Here is an 18,372-nt window from a genome sequence, read left to right on the forward strand (position 1 = left end):
GGATTCCCAGGGCTTCAAGCTCAAGGACCAGATGAAGGGAAATTCTGGCCTTAATGCATTGCTGGAGTAGATGGCAGAGCAAACCTTCACCCAGTCATTCAGAGAAGTCCGAGTGCAAAGGGGTTTAGTAAGGTATAAGAGACATAATACCTTGTGCTTCCGGAGGCTGCCAGGACTGGTGGGCGTGGAGATGGGTGACTGTTTAGACTTGGGGGTAGAGAGCTGGCTGCTGGAGGTCCCGTTTGCTAGCCCGAGGCAAGAGAAAAGGAAGGGGTAAGAATCAACAGCATACAAAGGAACCAGTTATCCTTCCCCTCCGAAGACACTAAGAACATTCAAGCAAGGTACACAGACAACCAAGTGATTTGATGAGCGGAACAAAGGTGAGAAGAAACACATTCCTCAGAAAGGGCCAGAACAGCAATCCTCAGTTAATTAGATCCTGGAGCAGTGCAGGGCCGTAATCCTCCCACCCTTTCCCCTGAGTGCTTCCAATTACAGGCTCTGGTTCTTTTCAAACCTTTCTCATATTCATTCCCAAGTTTGACCCTAACACCATCTCTGGGAGGTAGTGTGGGAACATATGATTTTGTTTCGATGTTACAAGGCAGAAAAAAAAAAGTGAGGCAAAAAGAGGTTCTGTGCCTTCCCTTTAGAGTGGAAGAAATCTGGGTGATTGGGACGAGGGGCGCATCCCCTCTGGTGGTAAATGCCGTGGCAGGTACAGGATAGCCAATCTCTCCCCACTCTCTCTTTTCCTGCTCACCTCCCACACACACACTTTACTCTCTCTTCCTTGCCTCATCCTGGCTGAAAAGAGCTGAAGGAAAGAAAAAAAGAAAGGAAACTACCCAGGAAGGAGAATAGAAAAGAAAGTGGAAGAGAAATAGTGTGAGACATAAAGGCTTGTAGAGGGAGAGGGGCAGAAGTGGAAATCAGTAACAAGGGAGAGAAAGAGATCAGGAGTGGAGAAGGGAGATGAGGAAGACAGGGTAAGAGGTCAGGAGAAGAAAAGAAAGCCAAAGTATGAAACCAGGAGAAACGCACAATGACAGAGGAAGGCAGACAGTGGTGGTCAGAGGCAGGGTGCACCCTCATTTCTCTCTAGGCCAACAAAATGCTGAAAAGGAGATGGTTTAGTATGCAATGTCTTGATATTCCATTGTGTTTGTAAATGGTTTTATATTCCTTTTGCTAATGAGCTTTTTAAAGATCCAATCATGTAAAAAAATGTGGTGCATGGAAATGGAACAATTAAACAGCTCTCGAGTGGATTCATGTTTAGACATCTCCTGCTACAGTTAATTTTTTTTTAAAAAATCCAAGGACCAACACTGCTAATCAGAGATACTCTGAAATATGGTTTATAAATAAAGAGATCTTTTTAAAAATATCCCAAAGGTACATGGGGCAGAGAGTGAGAGAGGGAGGAAGGAGAGAAACAAGAAGGAAGGGAAAGCTAAAATTGTTGTATCATGAATATTTTCTGAGAATCTAATGTCCTCTCTTCCACCTAGGATAATGTTTCCCTAAGTTTTGGAACCTGTGTTATCAACTATAGAGATGGAAGAGACACCAGTGGGGTGGTTACTGAGTTTATCCAAGTGCAAGCAAGCTAAAATATGGGCACATAGGTATTCACTTATCTGGCTTGAGCTGTGTATTAGTGAATGCATCTCCCACATACTTACTGAGACACCTTTCTCCCTGTCAGGGCTTCCTGGAACTCTTTCATTCATTTAGCCAGTAGTTACAGGGAGCTTTCTCTAAACTAGGCCACATTGGGATTCCAGAGATGAGTAAACTACTTCCTGTGGTGAGCCGGGCAAGAATACAGTGGGCTAAGTACTATGGCAGAGCCATGCATAGGTAATTGTTGGAGCGCAAAGGAGAGGTTTTGAAATCAGGAGACTGGAAGGTACATAGGAGGAGGCAACACCTGAACAAAAAATCTTGAAGGATGACTCTGGAATAATTGGAGACAAATCAATGGAGACAGGAAGTAGATTTACGGTTGCCAGGGGCTGGCCAGGGTTGAAGTGGGTAGTTGGGGAGAAACAAACGTGTGTGATAATAGGGACAGAGTTTATTTTAGGGGGGATAAAGATATTCTGGCAATAGTGGTGACCATTGCACAGCTAAGTGGCTAAACTAAAATCCATTGAACTGCACATTCTGAAGGAGTACAACCTAATGTGAATTGTAGCTCAAAAAAGCCATTACAAAAAGAAGAATTAGAACTGGTTAGGCAGAGGACAGAAAGGGTATTCTAGACTCTAGGATTGTACCAGTAGGGGCAAGGACACAGAGGTGTAAAAGAATACAGTACGTTTATAAAGTGCAAAGAGCTCAAAATGGCTCAAGTACAGGTGCCAGCAGTGAATTCTAAGAGATGAGATTGGGAATGGCGTAAAGGGCAGACTGTGGGGGCCTTTTGTGGGGCCTTTTTAAAAAAAATATTTGAGAGAGAGAAAGACAGAGGATGGGCAGGGGGAAGGAGGCAGAGGGAAAAGCAGGCTCCCAGCTGAGCAGGGAGCTCGACATGGGGTTCGATCTCAGGACCCCAGGATCATGACCTGAGCTGAGGGAAGACTCTTAACCTACTGAGCCACCCAGGTGCCCCCTTTTGTGGGGCCTTTTACTTGGGTTTCATTCGTGAAAGAAATCTGAGAGTGATACTATCACTATTGCATTTTAAAACTATTACTCTAATTGCTGGGATAAAACGGGGATGGGGTAGGTTAGAGTGAGGGTAGGAGCAAAGAGATTGGTTAGAAGACAACGTGCTAGTCCAGGGGCACTTGGGTGGCTCGGTTGCTTAAGCATCCTACTCTTGATTTTGGCTCAGGTTGTGATGTCAGGGTCATGAGATCGAGTCCCAAGTTGGGATTCTCTCTCTCCCTCGGCCTCTCCCCTTACTCTGTATAAATTCTTATTTAAAATAATTTTTTTTAAAAAAAAGAGGACCATGCACTAGTCCAGGTGAGAGGTGATGATGACTTAAAGCAATGGAGAGGGAGAGAAGGGACAAAACAGAAGAGACCTAGAGGACAGATAAGCTTAGAGTGCTATGTGCATGCACTAGTAAGCCACCCCAAGAAAAGTGTGATCTGTGCCAACCAGCATGGAGACTGTGGGGGCTAGGCTTGGCCATGGCACTGGGCACTTCCTCAGGTGAGCTCTGAAATTTTGTTCCACGGGATCAATGCCTCCTTTGGCAACAATGGATTATTTGGTTCCGAGGCATCAAGGCATCCTTTGGCAACAATGGATTGTCATTCCCCAGCATTTGTCAGCCATGCTACACAGCGGTAGTTACTATATTCCCAACTGTCTTTTTCACCTACACTCTTACCTAGCTGAGGATGGGCCCACTGGTCTTGGCAAAATTGAGAAAACTGATCACAAGCATGTCTGCAGGTGAGGCAGTTTCCACCTATTTATTGGCCATAGACCTGCACATACAGGTTCTTGTGCAACTCCCAGTGCTTTTCTTAATATCCTCAGAAAGTCTCTCACTCCAAAACTTTAGGGGTAATACATAAACACATATTTTGTGAATACCTCTCTCTCTAGTCTCTGTGTGTTTGTCTATGTTGATTTCTGCCCTTCCCCGGCTAGTCAATCTTAAGCTACCTATAATGAAAGACTATTTGTCATCCACATTCACCAAGCGTTTTGAAAATTCATTTTTTTTATTTTTTAAAGATTTTATTTATCCATTCATGACAGACACACACAGAGAGAGAGAGAGAGAGAGAGAGGCACAGAGACACAGGCAGAGGGAGAAGCAGGCTCCATGCAGGGAGCCTGATGTGGGACTCGATCCCGGGTCTCCAGGATCAGGCCCTGGGCTGAAGGCAGCGCTAAACTGCTGAGCCACCCCAGGCTGCCCCGAAAATTTATTTTTTAATACCTTAACTGCCACCCACTGCATTTTTGGGAAATGCAAACACTTCCCCAGACTTCCTGATGGAATAAAACCCAAAGGTGGATATAGAGAGACATGAGAGAACATAACACGCACAAGCAGATGTCAAGTTCTCTCAAGCTGAAGGAGCCCCTACGTTTTTAGACTAGATAAAAATACATTCACATGTGCATTTCTTCTATGGATTCTGTGGGAAAAACTACCTGCCAGGGTGCCATTTGATATAGACTCTGAAGCTAATTCCTATAAATGTCAAGTAAGAGAAGAAGCAGGAAAAAAATGCTAATAGGGTCTGATGAACCATGCACGGTCTCACATTGGCCCATCCACATGGACAGCCATGATAGTTCATTGTGAGAGCGGCCGGAAGTAAGACCACTTGTGACATCCCTCATTATCCTTTATTTTACTTTACAAAATGTCCTCAGCTCGTCTCTGAACTTCTAGTTCACAGCGGCTATTTGAGGATGCATGAGGGGAGACTTTGCCCCCTTTGATTTGTCTGTCTTTCTCCTTCCCCTGCTCAGAACCATAGCCCTGTCTCACCATGGCCACCTTTTATTTCCTCAGAGTCCAAATCCTTTCCTTCCTTTCTTCTCATTGTACAGGGCAGTGTTTTCCCTCTACAACAAGGTGCATCTGGGCCTTCTCAGTCTCCTAGGCCTTCTTATCAATCTTATCAATAAAAACCAAGATAATAATTATTGCTTATTTGGTGTCTGATAGGCCAGGCACTCTCTGTATGTACTCTCCTCTACCCCTGCAAAATAATAATAATAATAATAATAATAATAATAATAATCACAGCTTCTTTTAGTTGTATTCTCATTTCCAATGAGGAAAGAGAGGCTCACTTTAGTTAGGGATGCAAAAGTCAGGATTTGAACACACATCTTTCTGATTCCAAAGTCTATGTGTATTTCGGTTTGTTTTCAGTTTTTGCTATATCCCTCTTGCTTTTATAGGTGAATTGCTTCTGGGACTCCTTTGTATGACAGCTTTCTTTTTAAAAATATTTTATTTAAATTCAATTTGCCAACATATAGTATAATACCCAGTTCTCATCCCATCATGTGCCCTCCTTAGTGCCTGTCACCCAGTTATCCCATCCCCTTACCCTCCTCCCCTTCTGCCACCCTTTGTTTGTTTCCCAGAGTTTCATGGTTTGTTTTCCTCTCTAACTTTTCCCCACTCAGTTTCCCTCCTATGACAACTTTCTGCTGGAGGAAGAAAGGGGGGAGAAAAGTTGTGGAGAAAGGAGAGAGGAATAGGACAAGGTAGAAGTAGACACCAGAGCTTCTGCCCATCTACTGGGTTTTTATTCCACTTATCTATCTTAGATTAGAAAGTATTTGGCAAAAACCTTCTTTTATTCATCAAACAGACTGGGTATCATAGACAATGTCATGAAACAGTAAGAGCCAGAGCAGCCAGCATGGCATGTAACTTCCGTCACACCACTGAGCTCTCTGGGATGATGGTATCTGTGTTAGGTCTGTTACTCCAAACAACTGCTGCCCCTCAGCTAGGCAGCACAATGGCCAAGCTTGGCTCAGGCATACAACTTGTCTCACTCGCTTCTCTGAATCATTATGCCTGCCCTTGCCCCAGTTCTTGTCTTCAAATCCTTGGCTCTGTCAGAACAGAGCAGGACAAACCCAAACAAAAGATGGCTGGCAAGGTAACTAGGCTGACTTACCTATTTACAGCGATTTAAGTGTAGGGGGGGAAGATGAGTTCCCATGAATGAGGAACAAGATGGGTTGAGTCAGTGCCCAAAGGACAAGGAGACAGTCCAATTTCTGGCATGGGCAGCCAAGGACAAAATATGGTCACCAGCCAAGCAGAGTTGATGCTGAGCTCCTAGACTATGGATTCCCTGGAAATTGGGATACAGCTTGTGTAAGGTGGATGTAAGTAGCCCCAGGTGTGGCAATTATAGAACTGGCTGGGCAGTGAGTTAGACAAGTCATTATACTTTATGGGTTCAAGTTTGGATGGCCAGAATGGCACAGAAAGGAAAGTGGGGGAGCTTGGCATCTGCTTTGTACCTAACCTTTGCCAAGAGACCAAATTGATAATGCTCATTCACTTAGCTCTGACTTTTCCTCTCACTCTAGTCCCAACACGGGAGCTCAACTCAAAATCAAGCCTGTTGGCTTTGGTTGGATGTCTATTTCAAAATATTGGTTGCTAAAAATAACCCCAGTCTTAAAAAAGGCCATGACAATAATTTGAGAGCCGTCTTAATAATTGCAGTTGTAGTTCTGTAATTGTTTTCAAACCATTTACCATATATGAATCCACATGATTCTCCTGATAAGCCCAACAAATGATGGCCAGAAATTAGTGGCTTCCTTTTAATCACAAGAATATAGAGGTTCAGAGAGACTAGGACTTGCTTAAAGGGTATAAATTGCTTCTCCTCAATGGATGGTGACCTCCTGGATTTGTATATCATATGCCTCTCACCATGACCTTGTTCTCTGATTGGTTCTCTGTCTTGTCTTCTTTAATTCCCTAATGCCTTGCAGAGGGAGATCTCAATACATAATTCAGCCACTTCTTTATTTTTTCTCATATTGAGATGCTCAAAGTGTTCCTTCATTCCGATTCAAACATACCATTTTCTCCCTATATATACAGGGAGTTTTTCTGGAAGGCCATCCAAGTAGAATCAAGGTGGTTTCAACTTACTTCAGAACATGGCCAAGAGATGGAGCCTGTGGTTTTCACACATTCATTCCATAGAACCCCTGGGATGGGTGTCTGGACTGGTTTGACTAATTGTTTCTGCTTGGTGGAAAAGCTTGTGTCCCTCTCCCCAGACCCATCCGTTAGGGAAGCCAGAACTGAGGGCACAGAATAGTTCTTCACTGCTCTGATCCTAGGGCTGGTTCCCAGGCCAAATTTAATCACAGGTTGTGAGATACTGTTGCTTCAGGACTTGGAATGGGGATTTTAAATCTATTTCCATCAGACTCTTGGGGCAGCATGCAGCTTTGAATCTTCTACTTAATAAGGAGAGATATAAGAATTTGCAAAACAAATATGTACACACGTTCCTGCAATATTTTGACACAGATCAATGTCCCGCAAGAAGAGAACATCTGTAAGAAGGCTGCTGGAAGTGCCAGGATTATTTACTGCAACTTGATAATGCTGACAATATTTATTTCCTGTTGAAGGTGGTTTTACTGAGAACATGTTTCTGGTGGAGGGAGCCTGTTGTCAATGCTCACTCCTGGTTTCATGGGGTAGAAACTAGAAAAAACTGCACTGATTTTACACATGTTTTGGAACCAGTCAAGGTTCTAAATCGTGGCTTAGCCTGGATGTGTGGTCTTGGGTGTCCCCTAGCTTCTGTAGGTTTCCATTGGACCATCTGTAACATTTAAAGGGACAGAATACATGTCTCAGTTGTTGTTTTGAGGATTACATGACAGACTATCCATAAAATCCTTAGCTAAGTGCCTTAGTACATAGAAAGGGCTTTGTAACAATATCTTTTTCTCTTAATATCCCCACTACTAGAAATGAAGGGATAGAAGGAGCTATGCAATATATAGGCACTGAGTTAGGAAACCCCTTTTAAAAGGGATGATTTTTCAATCTCTGGGTTAAGGACTTTCTTTGGCTACCATGACAGGCATTAGAGGACTGAAGTTTTCCGGAGTGAAGCCCCTTGCTTTTGGTTTCTGCATTTTATTGCTGTGCTTCTGAAAACATAGCCCTTGCACATGGCCCTCTGCACTTCTCTTTTTACTCTCTCAGCCATTAAGATGGAGGTGGTTCCTGAATGCAATGTGAAGCCACTGAAGGTTCTGCAGCAGTGAGGTGGGGGGGTTGTTGGGAGGGGGAAACAATGGAAATGTGTTTTAGGATGAGAAATATGGTGGCACCACACCAGATGCATAGTGAGGCCGAGATTTGAAACAGAGATGCTACTTCGGAGTCTATGGAGTAATCCTGGCATCAGGTGATAAGGGAAAGGAAGGGACCCTTATGTGAGTAATGTGGAGATGTTTCAAACAACAGCAGCATATAGTGGACTTGAAGGATTAAAGCATAGGAAGAATCAAAGATAACTCAAAGACAGGCTTGACCTGGGGAATAGAATAGAATTGATCCTATCGTCAGACAGGGAGCACGAGGAGGAAATGTTTTTGGTTTTTAGGTACATTGTATTTGGTACATTTAAGTAGGACTGTCTGATAGGCATTCATGGGATTAATATCCGGATGAAGGTTGGGCTGGAAATGTAGACTTAACAGCCACCTCCCTGTACCCTCATATGTTACATTCATCACCACCCCTGCTCTTTTGTTGATGCTTTTTGCCCCTGTAAGAAATAATCCATTTCCATATTGATTGAAATATAACCCTCCTGCAAGCCTCAGTTTTTCCAAGAAGGCTTCCCTTAGCACTTACTGCCTACCTCTCCCATTCACTGGGCACTTAAACAAACCATTACTGTTCATTTCTATTGAGCACCATGGTGCAATGGTTAAATTGTGGACTATGGAGACAGATTGCCTGGGTTCAAACCACAGCTCTGCCACTGATTAGCTGTGTGGTCTTGGGCAGATCACTCAACTTTCATATGCTCCAGTTTTTTCATCTGCAAAATAGGGGTAATTGTGTCTATCTCACAAGGTTGTTGTAAAGATTAAATTGGTTTATACATATAAAGTGATAAGAACAGTTACTTGGCACATAATCAGAACTATATATGTATTTGTAAGTAATTTATTAAATATATATGCATGCTGGTTCCCCAATTCTGAGTGACAGGGAATTCATTTTTTCCTTTTCCCCATATCACCTAGAACTACTATGTATTGCACCAAAATTCTAGAGATAGAGATTTAATCGTATTTAAACACAAGTCCCAGACTACAGCAGGTTGACAGGACGACTATTACAGGGAGATGGGTCACCACCACCACATCCCATGCCCTGCAGAGTATTCAGTGACCCCAATTATATTGTTTGCTTCCACAATTTCCTAAGTGGTTCTCCAATAATGATGGAAATCTTGCCTTAGATGCAAGGTAGTTCTCCCACGGAAACTAGACATAAGCTGTGGTTTTAGAATCAGAATGGAGGAAACATTTTCTCTTCCCATTGCTTTGCCAAGGGCATCACTTCCCCTTGAGTGACAGTAAGGAAGCCGATGGAATGTCTAGGCACTGGAAATAGAGGTGCCTAATTCCTTATAGCTGTGTTTTATGGAGCACAAAGCAAAGGACACAGATGCCACTCCACTCCCCAGCCTCTCCACATCCCTTGCCTGGAGGTGAGGGAAGGTGGAAGGAAGCTGAGAAGCAAGGAAGCAAGGACCAACCAAATGGGATCTTTCTATTTACCACTCTGGGGCTTTTTCACATCTTGCCTTAAGGACAGTGCACGAATTGCCCGCCTGGAAGTTAGGACAGCGGGGCTCTGTCTCTTGGGTGCTAAATAGTTGCATGACATTGAGAAGACCACAGAATACTGAACCTCTTTCTATCTTAGTCCCCAATCTAAAATTAAAAAAAAAACTGGATGATTTTCCTTCCCCAATCTAGTTCATGGTGCTATCATGAGTGACAACTGAGGTGATGAATTTGGAAATATTTTGCAAAGTGCAGAGCATTTCATCTATGTCAAAGACTGTTATCTTGAACTTCTCTTAGGGAGTTAAGTTACTGTGCTGGCTGCTACAGTACTCAGTAGCCACCAGTCACATGTTGCTTTTGAACATTTGAAGCATGGCGAGCCAGAATTGAGACGTGCTGTCATTGTAAGATACAACCCGATTTCAGAGAATGGAAAATATCTCCTTAGAATGTTACTTACATGGATTACATGTTGAAATGATAATATTTTGGATGTATTGAGTTGAGTCAATACATTTGATACATTATCAAAACAGATTTCACCTGTTTCTTTGACCTTTTTAACTGTGGCTATTAGAAAATTTAAAATTTTATATTTCTACTGGACAGAGCTGGTCCAGAGAGTCACACTCAGGAAGGGCAGAACAACCAGGTCTCTCCTTAGCCAACCCAAAGCAGCCTGATGGGTTGAGAAGTACTCCTGGATACAATTCTCCCATGAACACACACACCCCCTTCCCCGCTGTGTTGTGTCCCTTGACCTCCCAGTACAAAGGCTGTATTTTTTGGTAAGAATCCATTCTTCCTCCGGGCTTTGGGAACAGGGAAGATTTGACTTTCAAGACTAGGTAGCATAGGTTGGGGGAAGGAGGGTGGGGAATAGTGAGTTGCTACAACAATGACTTACTGAACAACAGCAAACTAATTATCACATTACAATTCTCTCAGCCTACCAGGGTGGGTAATTAGCATCCTTGGACACTCCTTCAGAAAAAAAAAAAAGAAGAGAAAGAAAAGAAAAGAAAGAAAGAAAGAAAGAAAGAAAGAAAGAAAGAAAGAAAGAAAGAAAGAAAGAAAGAAAGAAAAGATTCCTTCCCAGCAACTAGCTACTTTGTCCTTTTAATTCAATTGAATTCAATTCAATTGGGGGGTAGTTGTAGCAAAGGAAAAGTTAACACGTTAATGGCTGAAATGGAAACAGCAAGAAACATGCTAGAAAGGTATTCCTGTAGCTCTGAGGCCAGGCTTACCTTTTTTTGCCTATCAAAATGGCAAGCCTTGGGTTAATCAAAATGGGGGCACTGGACTAGCTTTCTTCAAATGCCCCATAGGAGACCTGTGGCCTCAGATTTGATCTGCTTACCACAGTTCCCTGTCCTACTTTAAAGGCAGACATGGCTAATGGGACTTGGATTCTTTGAGTCCAGCAGCTCTGCCCAGCGAGAATGAGAGCTCCTTCTAGCAATAGTATACAGATAACTGAATCCTCCCTTAACTTACATTTAGGGCTTAGCAATAGACATTCCATTTGGGGCACTCTCAATATTGGCAGGAGTGAGCACTGAACTCAAAGGGAATAAAGTATACCAACTTGGATTTATTCATGGGAAGAACAGAAAAAAAAAAAGACAACTTAAGTACTAAGGAATCAAATTATGACGCAAATTACAGACCAGATCGCATCAATTTACTAAACCTCAAGGCAAACCGAACCCAGATATGAACTGAACCATGAATTGGATCAGATGTACATATATATATATATATATATATATATATATATATATATATATATAGATGGATGTCTAATTGACTAATTTCTCTTATTCATTCACTATTACCCTCCTCTGAAAGATTTGTTTTATTTCATAGCTTTAAATAAATATTTACTTTCTCCCAACTCCATTGCTCTGTTCTTTTTAAAAAATATTTGAAAACCTAGCAAACTTGCTCAAACCAGAATCAAACCTATATATTTTCTAATGAACTAGAACATCAAAACATTCCTTTAACTGACCTGAACTGAGCCAATGTTTCGTTTGGTTTGAGTCCCTGCTGCAGAGGAACTTTTTTGGCTGTCGTTTGCCTTCAAAGGAAGGTAGTTAAAATTCCCTGGAAATGGCCTATCTTTCTCAACCTCAAGTTACTCAGGTTGAATGAAAAAAAAAAAAAAGAAAGGTGAATCCATCCCCCAAGTCCCAGATCCAAGACAGACTAACTCGGGATGGAAACAGGGTGGCACTGCTGTGTCCTAGAAACAAACAAAGAATTTCAGCCCCACTCTGAAAAACCTTATACTTGCTGATGCAAAATTATGCATTGTCTGTAGCTCATCCTTCTGGTTATCCTATTCCAATTCTGTGAAAGCTATCGCACAGCTCTGTAAATTGGAAATAACTGATAATATTGGAAAATAATTTTTACCTGTAGACAAGCAACTTTTGTCTTAACCAAAATGGAAACCAAGTATTAGACAAGGTAAGAAACTTGTTCCAAGTAAAAAAGCCGGGAAGTGATATCACTAGGCCTTCCTACACAGATGCCTCTCTCTCCTCTTACATATTCTATCCCCTCCACTTCCCAGCTTGAAATGGTCCTAAGTGACATGGAAATGGGAAAAGGAAAATGTGTATGTCAAATCCAAACCTTACCTAAAGTACTGTTTTGCCTGAAATCAGCTTTGCCCCTGTGGAATGTTCACTAAGTGGATGCCCTGGGCATGGTTCTAAACTACCATGGAATGGACAAGGTTACATTACATAGATCCTTTTACACTTTGGGGCTGAAATCATGTGGAAGATCTAGACACATCATCTGCAATGAGCTCAAATGTTCTGGAAATTGCCATTAAGCCAGCTAGACTACAGTTTGGCTCCATTCATGTTCATGAACTATCTGAAATAAAGACCTAAATTCTCTCTACTGAGAATACCACTTTAGATTTCTTGCTGGTAGGGAGTAGAGGCTGTTTGTAGTTCCAGTATCTGCCAAGTAAAGTCCCCATTCCCTGGCTCAAATTGGTTACTCTTTTTACCTTATGTGTGTGAATATAATCTTCATTCCTTGTCTTTAGCAAGGGAGTTCTGAAGGAGCAAAAGCAGATCTTACCTGCCTTTGCCTTCATAGGGATCTATTATAGCTCCTTTTAATTTGACAAATATTCATTGAGTCCTCATGTATTCCTTCTCTATTTCTAATATCTTAGAGTCAGTGAGGTGCATGGTTTCTTGAAGGGAAATTCTATAGGTAGCATGCTGGTGATCAAGAATTTGACATATGTTTAAGCCATGTTTAATTACAGGTGGTTGTGTTCACATGTGTTGGATAACCCAACTGGATACAGTCTGCAGAGAATCTATTTACTTCAAGCTGCTGCTACCTCAGCATTTCACTAATAGGTTATGTGGTGGTTAAAACTAGATCCACAAATTCTTAGCGGTGTAAAAATAGGTCTACCTCTCTTCAAGAGGTGAAGACTGATTCCTCTTTCCTTGAATGTGGGCTGGACTTAGTGACTGCTTCTAATGAATAGACTAAAACAGAAGTGACAGTATGTGGCTTCGGAAACTAGATCATGAAAGACACTACAATTCTTGTTCATTCTCCTGAGTCACTGTCTGGGAGAAGATCGGGCCATCCTGGGAGTGGACTCTACAGTCCTAGTTGAACCTTTAGATGACTGTGGTCCCAACCAACACTTTGACCTCAACTATGTGAGGGATCCTGCCATCAGAGAGCTAAGCAATCCAAAATTCCTAACCCACAGAAACAATAAAATAATGTTTGTTCTTTTAAGCCACTAAGTTTGGGGGTGATTTGTTTCATTGCAAGAGATAAATAATATAGATTAGAAGTTCCAGAAATGGTCATTTCTGAAAATATGACTGGCTAAGCAGTTACTGCCAGACTTTATGAATCTTGATCAAGTATTTAGAGTCTTTTTTTTTTTTTTTGCAAGGCCTTGCCTGGAATTTGTACAAGTAATTTCGCTTTTCATCCAAGTGTTACAATCTAGGTATTCATAGAGTGAACAAAATAAATTGGCGTGGATAGATGTATGTGCTGTTTTGGACACATGCACTTTTGTTCCTTTAGCAACTATTCCCTAAGTGCTAACTAAGTCCTTAGCACCATGCTAGGTGAAATAGGTGTTCTTACATGTTTGTTCACTCACAAACATTATTTGAGTATTGACTAGGACCCAGGCACTGTGCTCAGCACTGAGGATTCAAAATGAACATGACACCTTGCCCTTGAGGGGCCCAGTATTTAGTGGGAGAAGTAGACAGGTAAATACAGACTTTTTGACACAGTGTGGTCAATATTACCCCAGATACATGAAGAACATGCTATGATACTGCAGAGAATGGAACTATTTCTAGTTGAGGTACTAAAGGATGAATAGAAATTTTCAAGCAGAGAAGAGTAGGCTGGAAGGACGGCATTCCAGGTGTAGGGAAATGGGATGTGCAAAGACATGGAAGTATGAAAAGCTCGAGCTGCTTCTTCACCATTTAGTTCCTTCTTCCCAAGAAAAAAAAAATATGGCTGGTGATGTGCATGCTCCTGGCAGTGTGAGGCCAGCAGGACAAGCTGTTTTTCTAGGCCACAGGCATTTCAAAGCCAATCGGTTGCCTGAGCTGTCTCAAACTGAAGAAGAGATAAAGAGCATTTGTGCTCTCTGCCCCAAGGCTCCCAGACTCCCAGGCTAGAAGAATTCTCATGGAGAGCCCTGAGCCTTGGGACGAATGGAATTCTTCTGCACCATATGATTTCCTTACCATGAAGAACTCAAACTGTCTGTGCCTGGCTCTACTGAGCTTCTAAACTTGAACTTCTCTGGCCTTTTGCCTTTCAGATCACCGTCACTCAAACTGTGGGTGCCAAGCTCCTGTGCCAGCTTAAGAACACAATGCTAGCCTTATCAAAAAATTTGTGCTAGGAAAAAAGAGTCAGCTGAAGTAAATGTTTGCTTAGTGGCATAATTTGCATTTGGCACGAACTTCTAATCTTATCACAGACTGATAAATAGTTCATGGGTTGGCAGTGATCCACAGGTCACTTTTTTTTTTTTTGATCACTCACTATCCACTAATTAAATTAAATCCCGTGCAACAAATCTCTGTACTTCCTTTCAGAACCTGGCCTATATATTTTGTTCTCATTGTGGGAATGATGCAAATATCTCATTTCTCTTTTTGTCTTGACTTCTAAAATGTTCAAAGTCAAATTTGAATCTAAAATGTATCAACTATGTTGACACTTTCGGGTGGCAATTTTCTTTTTACGTTTTTGTTTTAGATTCTGGTTTTCTCCTTCAAATTTAAGTTTGACTTGGTTATTTCCTTGGCTATGCCTTTGCTGGATAATGTTGAAGATGATGACTATGAAAACAAACATGACAATAAGCATTACAGCAAGCATGGCAAAGAGGCCAGATTTCTGGTCTGCATCCATCTGAGTAGATTCAGGGTCGTAGCTGTGTCTCCATGACTCCAAACAAGTTTGTTTAGTCTCTAAACTGATAGAACTGATATCATGGAGATACAGTGGTGTTCATGAGGAACTCATTCCCCAGCATGCAGAGGGTATTGGCCTCTGTAAATGAAGTCAGCGTGCACAGTTAGGAGAAGAGCACTCACCGTCTTGGTCGTTACCTGAGTCAGCTGGAGACTTGCTCCGGCGCATAGGGCCAGGACTCTTAGCTGAACTCTTCTGAGGAGTTGGAGATGCCTTTGGGCCAGCGGTGGCCGATGGGTTTCCCTTCATGACTCGACATTCTGGTAGAAAAGAACAGACAGCTTAGTAAAGCCAGGGGAGAAACGAGCCTTGGCATATTACCAACTTCTAGAAACTGGATAACCACCACAGGCCAAAGTACCTAACAGCTCGAGACTACAAGGTGGTCCTTGTCTGTAAGAATGACGGCTCTGAGGGGGGAGGCATGGGAGAAACTTAACAAAAGTCATCTGGGCCAAGCCAGGTGTTTAAATCCCTGGATTATGGAAACAACAGAAGGAGTTGAAAAGCAGGTTGGGTGGGTTATTAAATAGTCAACTCGACCATTTGTGGACGACCCAGCCATGTCTCCAAATAGCACCTGTTGACATAATTAATTAATTTCCTCGGAGAAGAGATTGACAGTTCAGGGGCTGCAGCCACACAGATGAAACATCCATGAGTAATTTAAAGGAAGAAGAGGGAGCTACCATTTACTGTTCATTACAAGCCACGTATTGTGGTAGGACATATTAGGGGTGTCATGTCATTTTATAAATAGGCACTCCCACTACTACCAGCACCACCACCATGCATTTATAGAGATCTCTTTTTGACTTTCAATGCACATTATCACAAATTCGTATGCTGGTTTAATGAATAAATAAACCAGCAGTGACTCTGTTGCTCGGAGCTTATAGAAAGCTCTTGGGCATGTAGGGGAGTCTGCCAAATGTTTCTGCTACTTGCCTCAACCTCAGTCTGCTATGCTTGGGGCACCTTTTCTATGCAGGTCACTCAGGACCCCTATTGTGGTCATTTGGGGGCACCGATTGTGCTAATGCATTAGGAGAATTATCATACTCGCTTTGCTGATGAGACTACAAAGAGTAAGCCTCTTGCTTAAGGCCACAGAGCAAGGGAACAGCAGAACAAGGACCAGGAACCACGTCTCCTAAGTCCCAAACTTTCCATTGTAGGTTTTTCAACCCTGTGCCATGATGCTAGGTAGAGTGGGCAGTCTTTGGACACTTCCTTGACACCTCCTACTTAAAGACATATTGAAATACCAATTACCCAGAAAGATTAGGGGATCTTTTCTGGTAAACCAAGGTGTTTTGTTTTGTTTTGTTATTTTGGAAATTGAGTTAAGCAGAAAGCTCATTTTTGTGTGTTTTACATCTTGTTTTGGTTGATGAACTTCAGTGATCACTGAGCTGAGGATGTAGAAGGCATAGAACACTGGAAATAGCCTCGGATTTGTTAAGCTATTTTATGCCCATTTGTCTCTTCTCCAAGTGAACACAGGGAAAAAATGCCACCTCTTTCAGGGTTCTTGTCACTTGAGTGGTTTGTAAAGTCTATATTAATACAACCTGGTTTGCTTTTCTCACACGTTGCCCCTTATATTTGGGAAAGATGTTTTGAATATGCCTTCTCATCTGGATCATATCCTAACCTTGTTGCTGTATGAGCTAATTCACCATTAACTTCCACATGGAGCCTGGACTCAAGCAAAGGGAGGTGGGCAGATGTTCACCTCCTTCCTGAGATTAACAACCTCTGGAATCTTGAGTCACAAAGCATGGGGAATGGGGCAGCAAGCCAGAAAGTGGGAAGAAGGAAAAGATTTGACACTAAAAACACAGTGGAAAATCTTTCTAAAATGGAATCATCAACGTGAGCCAAGTCACTGGAGGATGTTGACTAGAAAAAAAGTATATGTATAATATCCAAGTCTGACCAGAAACGTTCCTTCCCATAGTCTGATTGCACCCATCAGCCCATGTGACACAATATGTGGTTCAAGAAGTATGGTCACTATTGGGATAGACAGTAAGTTTTACTGAGTTTGGACGCTGGGAATCTGCAACATTCAATCAACCTTTCACTTAGTGACTCATGTAACCAAACATACAGGAGGAAGACTAACAATAGTTGCCCTTGAGGGTCCATGCACGGATGTTCTCTGGGCCATATGACCCCATGGAAATCCTAAGGGATAGGAGGAGGGAGAACAAAGGAACAATAAAATCCAGTGGTGGCGCTTACCATTTTCATCCAGAGAAAAGTCATCCTGCGCATAGCGAAATTTTTCAGGACCACAGGCAATAAACACATCATCATCCCCAAAGAAATCATGGAGACAGGTTACCTGTGGAGGAAGCAGAAACATTGGATTGACATGTGATTATCTTGTGACCATAAACTTCATATCATGTTGACAGGGGGAAAAGCTTTACATTTGGGCCATCACCTTTAGCCCCCAGGGATCTCTACTTTGCAAACTACCAGCCCCTTCACAGCCCTCACAGCCCCTGTGAGTAAAGATACACTGAATGCTATTGTCTTTCCATGTTTCATGGGTGGTAGTCTTGTTTCCATTGCATTAAGAATAACTTCAAGACCCATGGGTCCTGGGTGGCTCAGTCCATTAATCAGCCGATTTTGGGTTTCAGCTCAGGTCATGATCTCAGGGTCATGAGATTAAGCCCTGTCTTAGGACCCGTGCTGGGCATGGAGCCTGCTTAATATTCTCTCAACTTCTCCCTCTGTCTCTCCCCACTCACACTCTCTCAAGAAGAAGAAGAAGAAGAAGAAGAAGAAGGAGGAGGAGGAGGAGGAGGAGGAGAAGAAGAAGAAGAAGAAGGAGAAGAAGAAGAAGAAGAAGGAGAAGAAGAAGAAGAGGAGGAGGAGGAAGAAGAAGAAAAATAATAGCTTTAAGACCATGTCCAAAGGGAATGTCTCCACCTCTGAATAAAAGTTCACAAGCAGATGGCCCTGCAAATGTTACCTTTTCTCAGAGCCTCAAAGACAGAGTGCTCCTAGCCCAAATCTGGGACCAATGGTGTAAGCCAAGGCAGATAAGAAAGATCTAGAGCCTACAGTAGATAGACTCTGTGGCTATGCAAGATGTGGACGTTCCTCTCTTCATCTTCATGAGTTTTGAAAGAAGAGCACTGGTTCCTTACTGATTTGGATCCACAAAAATTGGACTTTTGCTAAAATAGACTAAGAACAGGGAAGTGACCCAGAATACCATTCCTCCCTCAAGAACAAGGTGGAAGCTGGGCAGAGGCTGGGGGGGGGGGGCTGTCCTGACCACTTAAAACTTAATCACGAGCAATGAGTCCCCACAGGCTTGAGGCTCTTCTCGTAAAGCCACATTCCCAGGATCCTTCCTGTCTCCTAGTGCCCTATGCATTGCTGCTTCTTCCCACTTCTCAGCCTCCTAATTACATCTGATAATTAGTCTAGCACACCAGGGAAATCCCAGGAGAAACCATAGAGTCAAAACATTCTTATCCCAATCCTTAGCTTGAAAGTGTTCAAAGCTTCTAA

General features: G+C 42.4%; 1 protein-coding gene across 8 annotated transcripts in view; it reads right to left on the minus strand.

Annotated features, from left to right (window-relative positions):
• Positions 1-18,372, minus strand: part of DCX (doublecortin) — a 140,714-nt gene that overhangs the window by 19,118 nt on the left and 103,224 nt on the right. Inside the window, exons 4-6 of one of the 8 annotated variants that reach the window (XM_038588096.1) lie at positions 17,083-17,185; positions 14,970-15,092; positions 151-245 (exon numbers count right to left, since the gene is read on the minus strand). In XM_038588096.1, the coding sequence (XP_038444024.1) occupies positions 151-245; positions 14,970-15,092; positions 17,083-17,185 (321 nt within the window). Of the gene's footprint in view, positions 1-147; positions 246-6,227; positions 7,317-14,954; positions 15,093-17,082; positions 17,186-18,372 lie in introns of those variants that run through there. The other 7 variants (XM_038588095.1, XM_038588094.1, XM_038588093.1 and 4 more) reach the window with 7 other exon arrangements.

This window comes from Canis lupus, chromosome X (assembly GCF_011100685.1).
Source record: "Canis lupus familiaris isolate Mischka breed German Shepherd chromosome X, alternate assembly UU_Cfam_GSD_1.0, whole genome shotgun sequence".
Lineage (NCBI taxonomy): Eukaryota > Metazoa > Chordata > Mammalia > Carnivora > Canidae > Canis > Canis lupus.